Below are 19,633 nucleotides of genomic sequence, written 5' to 3' on the forward strand. Positions count from 1 at the left end.
TTTGCCATCAATGAATGGAAATTAACTAAGCCGTAATCCAAAACTAATCACTTAATTATTTGGGGTATCTAATTTCTCATTTATACTTACACTATGTTTGGAATTTGGATGGATTTCGGTATATGTAATGAAGTTCATGGAACAAACATGATAAAAGATGGATTTCTTTGTAGATTCATTATTTTCCAAACAATAAAATTTATTCTCAAATGAAATTAATTAAATTCTACCTAGAATTGGTTCGAAAAGTATAATATTGTGTGTCTAATTAAGTAGTTGGGTACAAGTCGGTTAACCACAAAACCATCAAAATTAAATATCTTCAGGATATGGATTCAACTCTTTCAAGCAACTGTTTGATTTAATTGGGATGCCATAAATTTTCACTTTTATTATAAATAAATAAAAAATTCATAAGAGTTGGGAGTTAAAGATTCAAATCTCCTCTTCTAACTGCTCACCGGCTACTTTAAATCCATAATAGAGTGAGAAATATACATTCAATCTGCCTCAAAAACTTAAACTTCCTCTGAGTGAACTTGTTGAGCCATGAATCATGATAGCAACAAAGCAGGCAACAATATGAACGTCTACCTGCATTTCCATACAAGAAATTAATACCAAGTACATGAATACTCCAGGAAAGTTGGGGTGCAGGGTTATATGAAAAATATAACAATGGGGTGTTTCAATGTATGGGCTCCTTTAATGTCACAGGGTTATGAAGATGGAATGCACTTTGTAAGAATATAAGCAGACATCACATCAAATTAAAATGCTACTTGCTAAGTTGTCTAATAGCTCGTAACCATTGCAAGTGGTCATTAAGAATTTATTGGCCTCGCATCCAAAAGATACTCTTCAAATCTTGCTCTTGCTCTATGCCTGTGTGGATGATGTATGTAAGTCTGCATAGGAACTAACAACAGGTCAGAGCTGGTAGGATTCAGTCGAACCATGCCCAATGAAATTATAGGCTAAGTTAATATTTGAGAAATATTTATTAATAAACCTAACGTAGGAGAAACGACCTTCTGTGGATAATCAGGAACATGTAAACTAACAGAATTAACTACAAAGATGAAGAAAGAAAGAAAGAAAAAGAATAATACAAACACACAAGAATTTCCTATTGATCCATAAGTGTAATTAATTACTGAAGGAAGGAAAGAATAGGCTCTCCGTATTATTCTCCTAGGTTTAAATCAACTACTAATAATTTTATAAATACAAAAACCACTTGCAAACAGTCTCCCGATAATTCCTTTCTCATGGTCCTAAACATTGAATGGAATAGGAAGCCAAGTCATTTGTAATTTCGCTTTCATCTTTAAAGAATGTATCTTAACATTGTGGGCATCCAAAAATTATAGCCACAAGATAAGTTTTCACATAGAAATCATTGTCAAGGCAAAGTTCTAGGCAAAGATCACAGAGTTCTTGTGCCTGCTGAGCTATCAATCATAGTGCCCAAGCATCACTTTTAATTTGTCATAAAACAGATTATAACTTTTATTTTAAGAGAAGAAACAGAATATAATTTGTGAAATATGAGCTACCATAAAAGGTGTCTACCCCTTAATTAGAATATGCATAGAATATAGGCTATACAATTTGCAAGTAACTTAGAATCTCAGAGAGAGAGAGAGAGAGAGAGAGAGAGAGTGTGTGTGTGTGTGTGTGCGTTTAATCTATCAGGTATTCTTCCTCTCCTATCCTCTTGGTCAAGCCTTTGCTCTCAAAACCAGCAGACTTTCTGGTGGATCCGCATGTGCTGTTGGCATAATACTTTTAATGAGCTAATCTTCTCGGACCCTCTTTCAAAACAGGCAGCTACTTCATGTGCTGATGGTTTTGCGCTCAAAATTGGAGCTGCAACGACATAAGGTGAGAGATCTACATCAAGGTACAGATGCAAGAATCCAGATACTCATCATCGGAATCACTTGAGTCACTGCAAATAAGACCAGAGACATGATCAATTAGAACATAATTAAAAAGACCACCAGTTATAATGAAATCTTTAAAAACCATATCATGGAAAAAAAATTGTGACTCAATGAGAACTTTTACTATGTCATAACTATCAGGAAAAAAAAAATTGTTGTGTCAATTATCATAATAATAACATGCACTTTCTGCTTCCTTACAAACCATTTTCCTTCAGGATCTTATAAATATACGCTTGGCAGATTTGACTATGGTGACCTTTACCATAGATTACACCTTTGTTGGACTTTTCAACTTAACAATCAATTCATGTGCTTTTAAATATGCTTTAAAGAAATTAATCATAATTCTTCAACTGCACCAGAAAAATAGTCTAAGATGGTTCAAAATTCAATCATGCCCTATAGAGAGTAGTATGTAGGAAAGAGGAAGTAAGCCAATTCATTGGGAGCTGCCACAATGGATGGAATGTAAACAAAGAGACTCCACTAGTGGTGGGAAATAAATATAATTTGCCTTTAGCTAGTGAAGGACTTAGAAAAAAAGATACATGCTGCCAACATCAGATATTTAGGTTTTAAATAATCCTAATTGTGCCCGAGCATCAAGTACTTAAAGTTGTACTATTGTAGAACTGTGGTTTGATCAATAAACTTATGATTTACGGATCATGATACTTGTTTCAAAGAATGTATCTACAAGGCCACTAAGAAAAGAAGGGAAAGCATTGACTTCAATTGGATGTATTATGACTAAAAAGGCAATCATCAGTCGCCCCCTTTCCTATTCAGCTTTGCTTGCTGCCTATTAAGAGAATAGATCCCAGTTCAAGCGGCCCGCCTTTCATCATCTATACCAGCTGCCACGCACGACCAGAACAGAAATGGAAATACTGCACAACAATAGCCTTTCAAGAAGAGTAGCCCTTCTTTTAAAAGAAAAAGAGGAGCTCAAACGGCTTGTTCATCTTTTCTAACCGTCTGTAACTCACTAGAGGCTCAGGAAATGAAGAGAAAATGTATATGAATGAGATATACCTATATGGGGACACCCCTATAGGAGACAAGCTCAAACCACCACTGGATATAGAACCCTTGCTGGTGGAACTGGAACAGCCCGAAGATTCAATCATTTTTGGTATATAGATAGGGCGGCCTGCCCCTAGATGTGTATCCTGTGGTGGCTATAGATTGTATATTCACTTGATTTCGATCTTCAATGAGTTCTGCAACTATAGGATAGATCTAAACCTGGAACTGGAATTAGGGCAAAGGGAGGAAGGAAGGCATAGGGCTCACACAAATAAGTGCAGGACCCCCTACAAGCCTTTCAGAAGTGTAGCACAGCCAGGGAGGTAGGGGGGAGTGTGAAGCCGTCAGAGGTTAGCTGCTTCAATGGCTGCAATAGCTACACTGTGGATGGAATTGCCGAAGTGAAATAGTGATTCTGACTATCCCTTTGGGATTTGTACTAATTGTACTTGAGTTGTACTCTTTAGAAATCAAGCAAACTCCAACATCAAAGTGCAGCAAGAAAGGGTTGTGCATAATGCAACGGCTTTCGCCCTTTCTTGTTCTTGAGCGTCTTGCGCTTAATCCATTGCCACCTTCATTTTGAAGATGTATTTTCACTCTGGTTTTATAAGACCCTTGTTCCCCGGGAGACCAAGGCCACATACATTTTTTCATTCCCCAAACACACATTCGCAAGAGCATGATGCACTTGGACATCCTTTCTACTGTCACCTTGAACTTACATCACAGTTGCTCACATTTCACAGTTTTTGTTGTATATATAGATTAGATAGTTTTCAAGGAGAGAAACCTATGTGCCCTGTAGGAGACCAAGGCCACATACATCTTTCCCTTCCCAGACCACATATTAGCAACAGCATGATGCACTTGGATGTCCTTTATATTGTCACCTTGAACTTGAGGTCACAGTTGCTCGCGTTTCGTAGTTTTTGTTATATAAAATGATTATCAAGTTTTCAAGGAGAGGGAAAACAGTTCAGAATATATATCAAGATTTTACATACGGCTATAAGAATCAGAACTTCAAAAAATAAAAAGCATCAAGTTAAGAAGGATAATATGATGACTTTCTAATTTTGTTAAGAGTTATTTGGCAACTTTTCATCTAAGATTAACTTAATCGTACATTGCAAAAGTAACGATAGGGAGTATTATGAGCATTTACGGCATAATTATCATAACCGGGCCGTACTGGGTAGTTGGACCAGTGAACCAATCACTGAACCATTTTGGTTTTATTATTAGACCAAAAAGCAATTGACCCAATAATTAACCAGTTGACCAAGTGGTTGAACCGGCAACTCGTGAAACCCTACCATTTTTCAGCGAATCGGTCTATTTTCTTACTTTTACAAAGTTACATAATTATCTTTAATATTTAGTTATCCTATTCTTTATCCTAATTCCTAAGGAAATTTTAGTCCTACAATTTTGAAAATGATTAGTAAATAAAACATTTGTGTTTAAAATTTTGTGATTGTTAATTTATCAAATGAGTTGACTTCTATAGTTATATATAATTTCATGTTTCTTGCTAATAAACTATAGTTATGTGTTAAAAATATTTAGAACTATATATGTACATATATATATAATATTATTTAAATATTTAAAAAAAATTAGCATTAGATAGGGTGAATCATTTTTTAAACCAATAACCAAGTGAACCGACCTCTGATCGGGTCAATATCTGGTCCGATAACTATAGTTCATAGAAAAAGAGGCGTCCTACTATAAAATGTGATATTCAGAGTTGAACAATAAAAGACTAAATTGTGTAGTGTCATTTGGATCTTTCCTATACAATAGTGTAGAAACTTTGAATATCAATGGCAATATTTTTGCAGAAGTCGATTTTCCAATATCACATATCACACTTGTACAATCTTCTGTCATAGAATCAAGCTTTCAGTTCATCAACTAAATCCGACCACCCAACTCTTAATCATTGTACGCAAGATTGTTCACTCCAATATAAACATAAAGCAATGACCAAGTGTGTGGAGTAAAAGGAAATAAAGAGTTTATTAGAAGAAAGAAATTAGAGATAATGACAGTTCTGCTTAAATTGGATAGATATAATTTGTTGAGGTTCAGATTTGCACTCCAATATGTGGTAGCCAATTTCATCAATCAATTTTAAGGACTTAAAAGTACCAACACAATGGCAGACAGACATTGAGTTTATATTGGCTTAGAAAGCGGAAGCTGATAGTACAGTGTGATCACCTCATAAATCAACATCCTCTCAAAATCAAAAATTGGTAAGAGAGCATAATCCAACAAATATATCAATGACTTGAGAGAATAAACAAAGTAAACTTAACAAGCATATAGTAAATCTCATACATCTAAAAAATCAGTAACCTGCATAAATGGAATCTTACAAGTAACAAGTCGGATATACATGATATTCTTCATCAATATATGTCAAAATATGTTATCAACCTAAGAAACATGATCAAATCCAAGTTATGAGGTATGCAACAATCAGAAACATTTTTATAACCACATTGCATTTGCTCAATGGAATTTCTCACAAAATTAAGAACTTTGGTAAAACAGGAAGAATCTAAAAATAGGATTAACCTGGGCTGATATTCCAACACTTCCACAAGTTTCTTCCCGTTGCTGTCATTCCATTGTACTTTCCTCCTCGAGCTTTTCTTACCCTTCCTCGCCATCCCTCCTTTCCCCACTCTGACCAAAAGAGAATTTTTCTCACCTTCCTTCTCTTCTCTCTTGTTCAGTCCCACCTCAGGTTCCAAAATAAGAGTACACATATTCCCATCGCAAGATTTATGCTTCCTACCACGCGAATCCATCTCTCTACCACAAACCACGAATGCGCAGCAGAGGAAACCAAACAACTACGACTAAAAACGCCATTTTTTTTTGCAGAAATTCTCAACTCAAATGCAAGAATTCGTATAATGGAACCGAATCCAATAAAAAAATTTGGCCTCCTGTTAAATTCCTATGGGAAATCAATTACCGGATTACGTTTCGGCAACTCGGAGATTACACAACCAAAACCGAAGGCAACTCGCACGCATAAAAACGCATCAAGAGGATATAAAAAACGAATCTTTGGGTATAAAAAAAGTTTGCCAAAAATCACATAAATTTGGAAGACAAGTCGATCATAAAATAGAAATTCGCGAGAAGGCGGGTGGCTACGGCAACCCGCACTTATAATAGTTTCCGCACAAACCGGACTATTTGTTCGCAAAACTGAGCAACTGGGTTTTGCTAAATTGCGCTTATCCGTTGCGTATGTTAACCGGCACCATGCTTTTGGCACACATGTTGATAGTGGGTGAGCTGTGAGCAGCCCGACTTAGAAGGATTCAGATAAGATCCGCTCGAATAAAGATCCAAATCCAACAAATATCATGTCGGATTTTGGACATTTCCCATTACGTGGGATCCGTTTGACGGCTTCATTGCAAATTTGCAATCGAACTCCTCAAAATTGCTACAGAAGCAAGCATGCTCTAGAGTTATGCTTCTTTGAATTCTTTCTCTCCTTTTTATTGGGTATCAAGTTGTAATCTTTTTTCTGGAGTCTTATTAATGAACTATATGTCTACATACTTTCTTTGAAATAGAATGATTAAAAAAAAATCCCTGTGGTTTACTCTAGGAAAGAAGACAGAAAGGTTATCTTCTTTCCTTTCAATTCATGAGAGAGCACCATATATAACACTATGTAAGTAGTAGATTTGGATTAGCTTAGTCTAATTTGGAGTATTTCCTCAAGGCAGGGAATTTGGGAACTCGAAACCACCGCCGGCGAAGCCGATTCAAACCCTTAATCTTGATCCGGGAGCGGAGCCGCTTGATTTGGTCAGTGATAACGATGCACCCCATCTTCAATTTCTTATGTTTTGAGAAGCTCATCAATTTCTTCAGACTGTTGCGACCTGCTTTGATTTCAAATTGTAAAATTTTAGGAGTAAGGAAGAAGTGTTATATGAGATTATGTTAAAGATGTTAGAATTCCTGCATGATTATAATTGTTAGGGTTAAATGCATTTTAAAATCCATTTACTTTAGCATGAAATCACTCTACCCTCTCTACTTCATCGCTAAGACTTGCAAAAATAGTTAGCGGATTGTATTCTCACCCTTTCTTAACTTTTATGGACTAAATCACTCCTCTATCAGCACATATACATTAAAGAATGAGTTGAAACCTATCTCTAATTAAGTGCAGGACGAATGGTTTTCTTCTCAACTTCCCCATGGCCTCTTCCAAGTATCTTTCTTTGATATATCGCATCTTCTACCAAACCCTAGCTTTCAAAAATAGAATATCATACATTTATGTGAAGGAGGGATGTGATTTTCTCAAACCATAGGTTGGGATTGTCTAAGGAGGGAGAAGATGTTGGCTGTTTAAATAAAAACTCTTCTCCTCCAATCAATTTTTGTCTAACAAAAATAATGGGATACTTTGGTAATTTCAAATATTCTTTTTAACTGTGCCTTTAATTTTATATTAGTCATAAGTAATTGATGGTTAGGTGAGACAATATAAGGTAGAGGGGCTAAAAAATGCATTCAACCCTAATTGTTAAAAATACCACTAATTATCTAGTATTGTTGCTTGTATTTTTGTCCCATATTTTACTTCTTTTCATGTATCAAAGATTCAAAAGCTAAGAGTAAGTTATCTATGCTGTAACTCCTAATTCGTAGAAGCCATTTCAATTTTTAATTAGATATTAACAATATATTTAGATATAATCCTTTAGGTTTTAATCATGCAATCTTACCTTCGTTTACTGTGCATAATAATGTTATGGTGGGAAGTAATAATTTTCCTTGATTTAATTTCCTTTTTCATTAGTCTTTATCATATGTAAATGTTGTGTTGTATGAATAGTAAATTACTCCTGAATTATCTAAAAGAATGCATTTGAACTCTGGATATAATCTACACAGGACTAATTATTGAAACTAGAACACAAGATGATGCAGACCCAACCTAAAAATCAATCAGCTTATGATCCTTTCTTTGTCCTACAAGAATCTGGTTGTTTTCCGATTGATCGACTCTTAACACCACCTGCATCATATGCCTATATTAGTATATGTGTTTCAAACTGAAGACTTCCTCTTGATGTTCGACTCTGTTTTTACTTGGGTTAGTCTAATCAAATGGAGGATTCTTTTTTGGAACCATCAATTTTTTCAAGAATAAGTATCTGGTAGCCCATATTAATTGAATGATTCTACCAATGTTCTACTAACATTCTACAAGATAGAAAAGACGCCGCTCATTCTGGTCATTTGCATTAGCTAAATTTAGAAATATTACTCTTGCATGTAATACTCACTTTGGAGCTCCTTTTTTCCTTTGCCTTCTCTTATTCTTGATTGTCGGATCACCTGTAACTAGCAACATTTTTCGTGAGCAATATCATTCAGCTTCATACCCATACTAGATTTAGTATCTTTATAAGGCTGCAATAGACTACTTGAGTCATTTGAAGTCATCTTTGAATCACAAAAATTCACTCAATTTCAATATATACTTATTAGTACCTGCCTGATGACATGTTCCATTCACATTCATGCAGATAATGCCAAATATCGTTCTCTAATTAAGCAATTAGGTCATAGACAGATTTGATGATTGTGCATATGTAAGCAAGTCTTTTTATATATTAACTTGCTATTATGAACCATAGTAATTAGTAAAGAAAACAAAATTAAGAGTCTTTTCTTTTTTAAAAAGCAATGTCCCTTCCAATTGGTTTAAGGTAGAAGGTTTATACCTCAGCCAATCTCTCTTGACGCTGTCTCATCCTTCTTTGGATAAACCCTCTGGTAGACTGCTAGCGTCAGTCAGTTCACAAATTTACAGACTAAAAATGTGTAAACAAAATCAACTATGACTGCATACGTACCTTTATATGATACTTTACATGTGCATAGAAGTTCAGAAGAATCCAGACAGTTTTCTCCAGTTTTTCCCCTTGAACATGTCGCGAAAAAATATCTGCAGTTTGCCAAGTGAAGCTTCTATTTTAGAAAACCTATTAGCACTAATTAACATTTTAAGTGTATCTACAAAATGATGAACTTGCTGAGTTTCCAGTTGTTCCATCAATAATTTTCATTGTATTCCAATGTTGACTGGTTTTACAAGAGGCTTCCCATCATATGGCCATTTGCTAAGTCTTTGCTTGCCTAATGTAATTAGTTCTTTTATCTAAATATTTGCGTATAAATTTCTTATCAGGCTGATAGAATACATACCAAAGGACACAAATCCTCCATTGGTCGTTAGATATTGAAAATTCTCTCCTCTCAGCTCTGAGGGAGGGATTGGTGACCAGGTGCAATGCGGTGCTTTTGAAAAAGATGCTGAATCACCCAAATCCATAAGTTCCTGTAATCCAGTACTTTTAAGTTGAGAATAGCATATATATTACAATTTTGTAAACTTAAACTGCTTTCCTTTCGTATCAAGATCAAGCAAAAAAGCTACCTGAAAGAATGATGTTGCAAGTACCACATCTGAGTTATCTTTGAAACGCATGGGAAAGATTGCAGTTATCTTTTCTGGCTGCATAGCGAAGATTAATTTGCATTATGGAACTCATAGAAAGAAAAGAAAATTCACACCTAATACCAGCTAGCAATGTTATGCTATTGAGTATTGAAAGCATTAAAAGAACAACATGGGCTGCAATGTGAAAGCAATTGTCGTAGAAGGGTTCTATTATATTGGTTAGGGTCTAGAAAGATAAACTCATAAGATGGTATTATGTAATGAATATCTGGTTGTCACTTGTAATGAATATCTGTTTGCCTCTGAAGGAGATCAATTATGAGCAGACAAAATAGGCTTTATCTCTTTGAGAGAAATAGAAAAACTACTATTTGTGGCGTAACATTCTGCAGAAAATTTTTTGTGAATTCTCTTGGGGAAAAATGTTGTTCCCTTGAATTGTACCCTAGCATTTTGATGTAAGTTCTTGTATTTTTCATTGCTTTCAACTCATGCAGATTAAATGATCTTTCATAGATCATGCAAAACAAAGTGCCACACAATTGACCACCTAAGGTTCAAATAGGTGGAAGATTTCATTGATGCTTGGAAGATGCAGACATGCAATTAGCTTCTCCTTGAGTGGACCTCAACTGGGAGTTGTATACTAGGATGTTTTGTCTGCTCCTCTTTCAGTATGGTTATGAACTTCTTTCCTTGACTTTGATACTAGAGTTTTTCGTTCTGAATACCTTTAATTGGAAGAGAAGAAAAGGGAGGATATGTTATCTATTCTTTTAGTTCCTCAGAGCAGTACTTTCTGACAGTTATATCATTAAATGATCGATGTATGGACATACCCTTCTGCTAACAAAGAAAGGCTCTTGTGGGTAATAAACAACTTTGATAGGCCTGCAGGTCCCATGAAGCATATCCATTGAATCAAGATTCCACAACAGATCTTTCAACTGAGAACTCAGGATGGCTGCCTGCAGCGAGGAAATCTCATTGACAGCCTTGATACGATCTGATGAAGCAGTCCACAGATTAGTATCTAGTCTAAACCAGAATAATTTATTTATATTTAGGTGAAAATCATTACTAATATATTACTTGAAGTCTCAATACAGCATTTCATTGTGAGAATACAAAATGAATTGAGCAACTCTATCTTATTCAAATTTACTTGTGTCAACTCGTCAGCGATACTATGTGAGATAAGCTGTTGATAATTTGTAATGATGTTTTAGATTGTTTCTAGCATTGAGGCAATACTCATCTTTTGGACTATGTGGATCAGAGAAATCAAACGTTGATTATGAAGAAGTTTCTTCCATGACAGAGGATTATGTATTCTTGGTTGCATCATATAACTAGCTAGAAAAGAGCTTTCAGATTCCTGCTGAGCAACTCACCAAACCCAAAGGACTGCTTCTTTTAAGTATGCTTAGCTAGAAGTCCAATAAAAAGATATAAAAGGTACTTCCCTTGATGAAGGCACGTTTTAATTGGTAAATACATGGGTTATAAGTTGATTTTTGTTCCTTCTCTAGTATTACCATCAAACATTCCTGGTTTGTTTGATTGATGTTGATGGGTTAGTGCACCTTTTCTCCTTGTATTTGGTCCATATATCTTAGATGCTTACTATCAAGCATGCATCAATCTGCTAGCTTAGGAAAGATCAGAGCATTGATTCGATGCTTATGTGTATGGCATCCATTGTATCTTCACTAAACTAGGTTATTTCTCTTTTTGCAAGTTTAATTGGAGATTCTACATTTTAATTGCTTTTATTTGAGGAGATAACTGCCAAAATCATTGTAAGGTAGTGTTCTAATACTGCCATTTGTTAATTCTTGTCTGAATTGACAAAATAATCATACCTTCGCTGCGAGGCAGTCTACCAAAGTTAAGCTTCAGAGTAAGTATAAATCCTTCTTTTGGGGGTTCCATAATTTCAGCAACATTCGAGTACATTCTTCTAATATCCTGTAATGTGCGATCAGGCAGACCGTTGGAATGCGAGATGTCCAGAGAAAGTGGTGGTATCAATATTGACAAGTATATATTTGCAGGATCTGATGGTAAAACCTGCAGAGAGCTGATCAGCATATAAACCAGAAGGACGGTCTGTATCTAGTCAACTAAATGTTCCATCTTTGCAAAATACATATTATCTAATTAATGCTAATTCAAGCAATGATAGTTTCTTTCAGTTAGATGGCACTATTTGACTTATGCATGAATACAAGCATTATTTGATACTTAAACCTAATACTTTACTTAGTTGCATTCCAGATGCTGCTATTGTTTTAGTATTTCCTATTTTAGACCTTATGTGAAACTACTACTTAGTTGCATCCCAGATGCCGCTATTGTTTTAGAATTTCCTATTTTAGACCTTATGTGAAACTACTTAACAGTATCTATACAGCACAGCAATAAAAGAGATACCTGAATGTGATAACGAACTGATCCAAGTTCATAGAAGCTATGATCCATAACTGTTGGTTTTTCCACATTGCCATCAGAACATCTAAAAAATCAACAGAATAAGATGAACTTACACGTCTAAGCATTGTCCAAGACATATATTCTTCAATGTGATTAGTCTGCCTAAATTGACGTAAGAATTTAAGTATCAAAGCCAGTTCACTGAAAATGCATCTGTCTTATAATGTTTTCTGACTTGGTCATGTGATTCACCAAAGAAGTTAGGAACTCCAGATCTCACAAAGTATATAAAATTTGTAGTGCAAGAGAAACAAGGAGTTGCCAAATAAGTGAATAGCAAATGATGTATTTTCAAAAGTTACATCCTTGTGGACTTCAACATGGAGTTATGTACAAGTGTTCAGGATCCATTGTCTATCGCCCATTACGAATCTATAAGGTGCCCTTCCAGATGTTATCAATCTCTAACAAATTAGCTGTGAATCCTACACTTGCATAAATCCTACAAGAGCTTCTTAAGTTGGTTATTTTGCCAATTTTCAGCAAGTAATTAGTTGGTTATTTTGCCAATTTTCAGCAAGTAACTAGTGGTCAGAGAATTGTAAAGAATCCTTTATCAGATCAGAATGGCATGATTTTTTTTTCTTTGTACTATTTTGTGCCAGTTATTGCAAGAATTGATCAAAGGATGATCCGAGTAACATAGAACTGGGGGAGAAACAAGAAAAATCAAATCAAAAGGTGGTGATTGTTTGTTCTGATGTTCTATACCTACAGCTCCTAGTGATAATTATCAAATGCTGCTTCTGGGTTTTGTGATACCTATGGCTTGTTGAAAAAGAAGAATAATCTACTTGTCGCATCTGATGTCTTTTGCCATGATTTATTGCATCAAATTCATCAACTTTGATTATTGTATGTCTAGCTTCCAAGAAATGTATTGTTCTAGTCCTGTGACTGTTAATATGCTTACTGAATCAATTTTAAAATTAGAGCGAACTCCCAGTTGCATCTCATACTGAAATTTAGTTGCACATATCTGCCATTGCCTACAATACGTTTACTTAGAACAAAAGGAAAGACTTACCCGTGCAAATTATTTAGGATCTCCACCAGTGTCCGCGATCCTGTATCAAAGTATGCCATTCTTGATGAGGTTCTTGGGAATCCATGGAGAGTCCTATATAAAGGTTAGTGAATGGGAGGTCGTTGTTGCTTAAGATTCAGTCTCACAATACTTTCATCTGAAGAAAATGACTAATGTGAGTGATTTCCCTTCTTACTTGCTTACTGCTTTCTGAAGCAAGCTCTGCTTTTATCATTCATTACTTTGTTTAAGGTGCACTCCACAATGATTTTGTCTTTTTGTCATCTGAATCATGGTGGTGCTCTACAACATGGAAGTATCCCTTAAGAGGTCAAGAAAAGTGAGAATTCTGCAGACAAAGCTAAACTTCTCTATCAGTCGGAAACTTCTGTTCACGAACAGTGACATCTGCAACTTTTGAGACCAAAAAATTCTAGCAAAAGTTCGCATCTTGCAAATAAAGCTTTAAGCTGAAGGATTTATATCTGTATGCGAGGAAGCTACAATGACATTAATAATCCAGTCTACCACTTCATGGCTTGGGTGTGTAACTAGAGGTAAATGGATCGTCTTCATGAAAGCGAATCCCCATACGGATAGAGGGGCAAGGTTGCTTCCAAAACATTGCTCAGCTAGTTGCAGACATGATGCTTTGTGCTTGCCGAAGTATTGATGCCTGTAAATGTCTGATAAGGACTTTTATCAATCTCCACATTATGATCCCACAGTAGTGTACCCTTTTTTTTTCTTTTTTGCTTTTCTCGTTTAGGAGTTGTTGAGCATGGTTGTACTCCGAAACTCATGAGAAGTTTGGTAAAGCTGCACAAAATTAATCACTAAAAGGCTCTTATTACCGATGATTGAAGTATTAGCTTACTCCTTACTTCGCATTTATATGTTCGACTTGTATTTCTCACAAATTAGCATTTTTTAGCTGCGTGTTTGTATATTTGCCATTACTCAGGCATAACATTCAATACCAAGTCAAATATTGGTTTAGGAGACAATCCTTAACTTAAATCAATCTTTCATTTAAATATTCTTTCTCAAACATTTTATAACCTGTACATATACGCATATACAAGATCTGAACACGAGTTGCAAATATAGAAAAGCATGTACCAACTTATAGAAACTATCATATATTGACAACGTACTTGGTAAAAGACACCATACCAAGTTATAGAAACTACCAGTTAAAAAAAATGCATGACAAACTAATGGAACAAGAAGGATGTAAATAGAAATAAATGAGTAAATAAAACTGTTAATTGATCACTCAGATTGTTCCTACTGGAAAGTACAATAATATGACATCTGAGCAAACCTATACATTCAGATGGGCAGTTGAGCACTGCAAGCTGCAATGGAGTCCAGAAGCCATGTATGAGCGATAACCCGAGATCCAGTTGTAGTTGCTAATTCTTCTGCTTCCTCTTTCCTCCTCTTAATAACCTCAGCAAGGTCGTTTGGATCACTTCCTTGTGGAGGCTCTGTACTATAAAGAATTAGAGATGCTTCAGAAAGCTCGTTCTTCTTCAAGATAGATCCACCAGCAGCTAAGATCAAGTCTTCAAGGTGACCTTTGTAGTAGGGCATAAAATGACCACTGAAATAGAAGGCTAAACTTGCAAACAGCTTTGGTGCCTGCAAGAGAGCAACCATATATAAGCAGTTGGTAATATATGTACAATTTTTAATCATCTTTGAATTCAGATGTTACTCAAAAAGTCATGTTGACTCATATAAGTGCCTATATATGTACGTATGAGAGAGAGAGAGAGAGAGAGAGAGAGAGAGAGAGAGAGAGAGAGACCTTTTGCATGGCTCTTATTCTTCCAGTTCTAGGTCCATCAAAGGACCCATGGACATCATAACTGATTTCATATGGCTCTTCAGAGACTGGATGTCTAGCTTCGAGACAAGCCTGTAGCCCTGTAATTCGCAAAATGAAGAACTCAGGAAAGAGAAATCTTTTGAAAAGGAAATAATTTACATCATAAACAACAGATGTAGATATGTCAAACAAGATAGCGTCTGCTTTTGGGAACATGGATTCTGGATAATATCCTTCTGTTGACCAATCAATACCAAACTAATGATTAAACGAAGACTGTAGAGGAGCTTACTACTTTATTATGAAACATAACCAAAGATTTAGGGGAAGTTACTTACAGTCTACAGTTAAAACCCATTTCCCTCCTAGTATAGCCATAAGCACTTTGAGTGTTCTGCCACAAGCACCACGTTCATCAGTAGCAGCAATTACATGAGTGACATTTGGCTTCCAGTTATTAGCTACAGATACACCAGTTAGGTTCACAAAATCATCCAGGATTTCCTGTAAATAATCAAATAAAATAATCAGCAATTGGATGTAAACTACAAGCAAAGAGACTAACAAGATCATCATCCCCACCTTATCTTTGCTAGAGAGGGCAGAACCGCATATCATCCATTCTCTAGTCAGAGAAGATGAGGCTGCCCAGAGTTCATCACTTTGTTTCTTTGAAGATGAAGTCAGGTCATCCAGCAACAAATTGGAAGATGATCTAGTAAAAGAGCAGTTATCGAGATTAGTCGTGGTGACAAAGGCAATCAGAATAGAAGTCTTTGAATGTATTAAAATAGAGAAAAAAAAAAAGAAAAGAAATCATACAATTGACGCTTGGCCTTGATCTTATCTTTAGTCTTTGATCTATCACATGGCAATTTGTGAGAAGAATGAGCAGGACAAAGCAAAAGAAAACTAACCTGAAAAAGATGGTATATCGATTATAAGAATTGCTTTGCTGATTAAGACAAAGCTAGTATGTATTTAGCGGGGAAAAAGACTTACTGGATCCCATCGGCATTCTGGGATCTCATAGGCACATGGGACATGAAAGCTTCTACGGCAACTCTTGGCATAACAACCAAGTGCTGCACCTTTCAATCCACAGCTGCTACATTTGATCTTAGAAGCACGAGCCAATTCCGGCTCCAAATTCATAGCAGTATCACCAGAAAAGAATACTTGAGGAGCCCTGTATTGATATTAGCAGTGAACAATACGAAATATTATATAGTTGAGAAGTACATGCTAGGTAGACATTTTGTTGTGGAAATATATTACTTAATATAATGACCACAAAGTAACTTGTTAATCAATACATATATATTCTCTTTCTGAAGAGTAATGGATCACAAAATCAAATGATTGTCTGTACCATTCAATGCATTTCTCATGTACATGCAGGGCATTTGCTTGTCTAGCTTGATCACCTGGTACTGGTTCTCCATCAAGATAATGTAACATTGGTCCCGAAGCCTGGGGGATTCCAGTTGTACATGAAAAACACTTAGAAGATTCAACAAAAAACACACAGGGAACTTAACATGATAAACAGATCTCTGTTAACAAGTCAATGATGAATCCTGTAGTGCGCTTGCCTGAAGGGATAATGGATTACCTCAGTGGATCTAGAAGTGTGGCAAAATGCACACTTCCCCATGCAGGCTGTGTTGTTCTGTTCCCCTGTATGTGATTTATCAAACTCTTTAGTGTCTTCAATGCTTGGGAGCAGATTTGAATTTGGAATGTGAGAAATCCTTACACTTAAAGTTAGTACATTTGTCAATGTCGTCAGCGTTATCCAACTTTTGTCTCTTTGACTCTCTACATTGATCCTCTTGGTTCATTCCAACTATTGGATCTCCTCTGAATGAGCCTTTAACAGGTGATCTGCTGCTTCTCTGAACAAACACATTTGGATTAACGAGAAAAATCATTTTATGAATAAAATGCATAGAATAGATACTGATGTTTCATGTTGCAGTTATATACATGTGGATACTAGTAACTTCGTATGTGAGTTTGAAATTAGCACCGATTATTTGAAGCTTTATATTGATTGACTTTTGAGATGGACTTTTCAGCAAAGTTTAAAACTACAGCAGCTTCTTCTATTTAATCTTTATTATTCTAGACTTTCTAGTTCAAACAAAATAACTTAATATCTTAGGACAGCAATATAATAAACATCTTCACAAAGTTGGGTGGTAAAAAAAATGGATTAACTTACAGGTTCACATCTAGGGCCATTGCTTTCATAATATGAATCCCTCAGGTCACCAGAAGACTGAGAGCTACATGGTTCCTTCTGTTTGGTATACGCATCCACACCAACCTTGTCAACCTCATTGTTGCTTTCATTGATCACAAGCTCACCTGTTTCTCCATCATTACTGAATTTCCCGTCATCCATATTCCTATAGACAGGTGCGGATGAGTGTGTATATCTTGATTTTGGCCCAATCATGTTATGTATTTGATCATCTTCAAGCTTATCCACAGCACTTTTGTTCTCCGAGCCAGGACTTCCACCTGAAGGTGTTTTTAGGTCTATATATTGCAGGAGTACAAAGATATTAGAATAGTCCAGTAGAAACTGATACATATAAAAAAGTTATGCAGATCTACAAAAGTGAGTGAGTGTACCAGAAATGTCAAGTTTTGGTTGTTGTGTTAGGATTGCACTGACAGAAGAATTCATGCTTCTATAAATGTTCACCATTGCTTCAATATGAGCAGCAGGTTTTAAATCTGCAATCCATTTTAGAAAATCATAAAAAGATCTAAAACTAGCCTCTAAAGATCATAGCTGAAAACTGAGAAATACCTTGGTAATGAAAGGGAACTTTACAAATAGGACAGTCGTAACTATTTACTGTCCGAGCTGTGACACAAAGACTGCATGTGTCCACAGAATTCAGCATATTAGATAAATATAACTGATTATGGTAATATTTTATAAAGTTGCAAAGAATACCTGCAAGAGATGTGATTACATGGCAACAAAGTTGGGATGCTCAGTAACTTTAAACTGGCATCAGAAAATCAAATGATAAGAACATTTACAACACGAAAGGCAGCTATAAAAGTAATCCATATGAACGTCAAGACTGTAGTTTGACATTTTATAGCGAAGCAATCAAGATCAGGGAAAACCCAAAAGCATGAGAATAAACTGTTTTATGTGATAAACTGCGGGACAGTAAATACAGGTTTTATTGTTGCTGCCTTTAATGTTTGACACATATTGTACATAAGTATGTGTAAAACATTATCTCATCCTGCAACTAGCAATCTTTCCTGCTTTTTTAGTCAGATCTTTCATCAAATTTTGCTTCCCATCTTGCATGCCTTTCAGCAGCATTGTTTGTTTAACAACTAAAAGAAAGAAGCTTTCACAGGAAAATCTGTTTAATTTCTAGTTCATGATCAAACTTGGGGAAGAATGGACAAGTACATTATTTTTTTCAACTTGGTCCATTTTCATTTTCCTTTTCTTATTTTTGTTTACAAACTTTTCTATGCTATTGCATTTTCATTCGTTAGTACATTCACTTTAAGCTATACTCTACCTATCAACCCCTGTTGGTTGTACCAAGGCAGATGCTTAGGTCCAAAGCAAACTTAGCTGTCATTTTTTATGTCTCTTAATTATAAGTTCATTTATCCTGCATATTTCCTCATTATATCACATGTTAAACAGTACTGGATATGTATCGCTGATGAACATAGTAGATCCTTTTTATCAATAATTTCCTGACGGGTGAAAAAAATGGTAGCAAAATTATGATCCACCAAAAGCTTCTTCTCCACAAAAAGAAATCAAATCTTTGTAATCTCACCAACTCGTATCAGCATAGCAGTCTAACGAAAGGAAAAACCCTTAAGAAATATGAGCCAAAAATCAAATCTTTGTATCATTTCTATAACAACCTTAGTAAATTTTAGAGCCAACTAAAGATTCTATTCAGAAAAGAAAAGATGGGAAGGGAATCGCAGATACCAAATGGGGCATGTCAACTCCAGCTCCATCTTCTGTAGATTGAGAACCAAAGGGTTCACGCATCTCCTGAAGCTCTCCATCTCCGCCATCTCTCTCTCTCTCTCTCTCTCTCTCTCTCTCTCTCTCTTTCTCTCTCTCTCTCTCTAGGAAGTGGTCAGGTTGGCTTCCTTAAAAAAGAAGAGAGGGGCACGAAATGTTAAGTATACGTGGACGTCATAGATCCGTGCGCGGAAATATTTCAGACAAGAAAAGGCGGGGGGCTTCGCGCGGGTGGGAGCCAATTAAATGGTCTGAGAGAGCGCGCGAAATTCTAATTGGTTTTGTTTTGAGGGGCATTGGAGGTATTTTCTTTTTTCTTTTTCTTTTTTGAAATTAAGGAGCTTCATTCAGCTGGATTAACCCAAGTAGCTAGCTAACCTGGGGTTTCCGCACCCAAGATGGTACATAAGTCTGACGGGATGGGGTCCATCGGACCCAAAATAACAGTGGACACAGCCGCATTCCTAAGGTTGGCTGCCCAATCTAGCACTTTATTAGCCTCTCTAAATATATTTGAGACTTTCCGCTCATTAAATTCTCTCAACAGATATTTACATTCTTCGACCATATTTTTAATGCACCAAGGAGGACTCTTCTCAATGTGAAGGATGTTTGTGAGCTCCCAAGAGTTCGTCTCTAGGATCAGCTGACGCTCTTTGTCCACCAGCCTGAGACCAAACCTCACCGCCCATGCTTCCACATATAAGGCGGCCATATTGGGGCA

At 36.0% G+C, this 19,633-nt stretch overlaps 3 protein-coding genes and 1 long non-coding RNA gene across 22 annotated transcripts; 1 reads left to right on the forward strand and 3 right to left on the reverse strand.

The window, feature by feature from the left end:
* Positions 1–1,540: 1,540 nt before the first annotated feature.
* LOC140784498 (uncharacterized) lies at positions 1,541–6,357 on the reverse strand. Its single transcript, XM_073131958.1, has 2 exons — positions 5,574–6,357; positions 1,541–1,954 (listed from the first exon to the last, which is right to left on the reverse strand). The coding sequence occupies exons 1-2, from the start codon at positions 5,807–5,809 to the stop codon at positions 1,897–1,899; spliced, it is 294 nt and encodes a 97-aa protein (XP_072988059.1). The 5' UTR covers positions 5,810–6,357; the 3' UTR covers positions 1,541–1,896.
* Positions 6,344–13,898, forward strand: LOC140784499 (uncharacterized). Of its 11 annotated transcripts, none has more exons than XR_012108276.1 (7): positions 6,505–6,646; positions 6,752–6,833; positions 9,238–10,577; positions 11,392–11,413; positions 11,499–11,620; positions 13,051–13,208; positions 13,351–13,898. It is a non-coding gene; the product is annotated as an uncharacterized lncRNA (long non-coding RNA). The 11 variants fall into 11 exon arrangements; XR_012108280.1 differs by having other exon boundaries at positions 9,238–10,184; XR_012108279.1 differs by having other exon boundaries at positions 9,238–9,389; positions 10,008–10,577; positions 11,392–11,620.
* LOC140784496 (actin-related protein 2/3 complex subunit 2B) lies at positions 6,494–13,173 on the reverse strand. 8 transcript variants are annotated; one of them, XM_073131956.1, is made up of 11 exons: positions 13,034–13,173; positions 11,947–12,028; positions 11,376–11,583; positions 10,350–10,516; positions 9,487–9,564; positions 9,255–9,387; positions 8,903–8,994; positions 8,771–8,827; positions 8,330–8,381; positions 7,978–8,058; positions 6,494–6,913 (listed from the first exon to the last, which is right to left on the reverse strand). In XM_073131956.1, the coding sequence occupies exons 1-10, from the start codon at positions 13,090–13,092 to the stop codon at positions 7,994–7,996; spliced, it is 993 nt and encodes a 330-aa protein (XP_072988057.1). In that variant the 5' UTR covers positions 13,093–13,173; the 3' UTR covers positions 6,494–6,913; positions 7,978–7,993. The 8 variants fall into 8 exon arrangements, with proteins under 8 accessions (XP_072988057.1, XP_072988054.1, XP_072988053.1 ...); XM_073131954.1 differs by having other exon boundaries at positions 6,774–6,910; positions 8,330–8,387; XM_073131955.1 differs by having other exon boundaries at positions 6,805–6,913; positions 8,330–8,387.
* Positions 13,899–14,138: 240 nt separating the features above from the next.
* On the reverse strand, positions 14,139–19,028 carry LOC140784495 (BRCA1-associated RING domain protein 1-like). Of its 2 annotated transcripts, XM_073131948.1 has the most exons (14): positions 18,871–19,028; positions 17,845–17,898; positions 17,695–17,765; positions 17,514–17,618; positions 17,098–17,417; positions 16,630–16,768; positions 16,486–16,550; positions 16,243–16,343; positions 15,873–16,059; positions 15,693–15,787; positions 15,453–15,585; positions 15,209–15,374; positions 14,850–14,968; positions 14,139–14,680 (listed from the first exon to the last, which is right to left on the reverse strand). In XM_073131948.1, exons 1-14 carry the CDS (start codon positions 18,957–18,959, stop codon positions 14,369–14,371), a joined length of 1,956 nt encoding a protein of 651 aa, XP_072988049.1. In that variant the 5' UTR covers positions 18,960–19,028; the 3' UTR covers positions 14,139–14,368. The 2 variants fall into 2 exon arrangements, with proteins under 2 accessions (XP_072988049.1, XP_072988050.1); XM_073131949.1 differs by lacking the exon at positions 17,845–17,898.
* Positions 19,029–19,633: the final 605 nt, after the last annotated feature.

The sequence above is a fragment of the Typha latifolia genome, chromosome 3 (genome assembly GCF_019914945.1).
Source record: "Typha latifolia isolate L0001 chromosome 3, TyphaL0001v2, whole genome shotgun sequence".
Lineage (NCBI taxonomy): Eukaryota > Viridiplantae > Streptophyta > Magnoliopsida > Poales > Typhaceae > Typha > Typha latifolia.

Bases quoted from the DNA above. Each gene is read 5' to 3' on its own strand.
- LOC140784498 (XM_073131958.1), bottom strand. From the start codon at position 5,809: ATGGATTCGCGTGGTAGGAAGCATAAATCTTGCGATGGGAATATGTGT. The intron at 1,955-5,573 runs GTTAATCCTATT...TCTTATTTGCAG, and splicing joins GTGTTGGAATATCAGCCCAG to TGACTCAAGTGATTCCGATG.
- LOC140784496 (XM_073131950.1), bottom strand. From the start codon at position 13,092: ATGGCATACTTTGATACAGGATCGCGGACACTGGTGGAGATCCTAAAT. The intron at 11,584-11,946 runs GTATCTCTTTTA...AGCTCTCTGCAG, and splicing joins CAGTTCGTTATCACATTCAG to GTTTTACCATCAGATCCTGC. The intron at 8,995-9,254 runs GTATGTATTCTA...GGCAAACTGCAG, and splicing joins TGGAGGATTTGTGTCCTTTG to ATATTTTTTCGCGACATGTT.
- LOC140784495 (XM_073131948.1), bottom strand. From the start codon at position 18,959: ATGGCGGAGATGGAGAGCTTCAGGAGATGCGTGAACCCTTTGGTTCTC. The intron at 17,899-18,870 runs GTATCTGCGATT...TTCTGATGCCAG, and splicing joins GAGTTGACATGCCCCATTTG to TTTAAAGTTACTGAGCATCC. The intron at 17,619-17,694 runs GTATTTCTCAGT...AATGGATTGCAG, and splicing joins AGTTCCCTTTCATTACCAAG to ATTTAAAACCTGCTGCTCAT.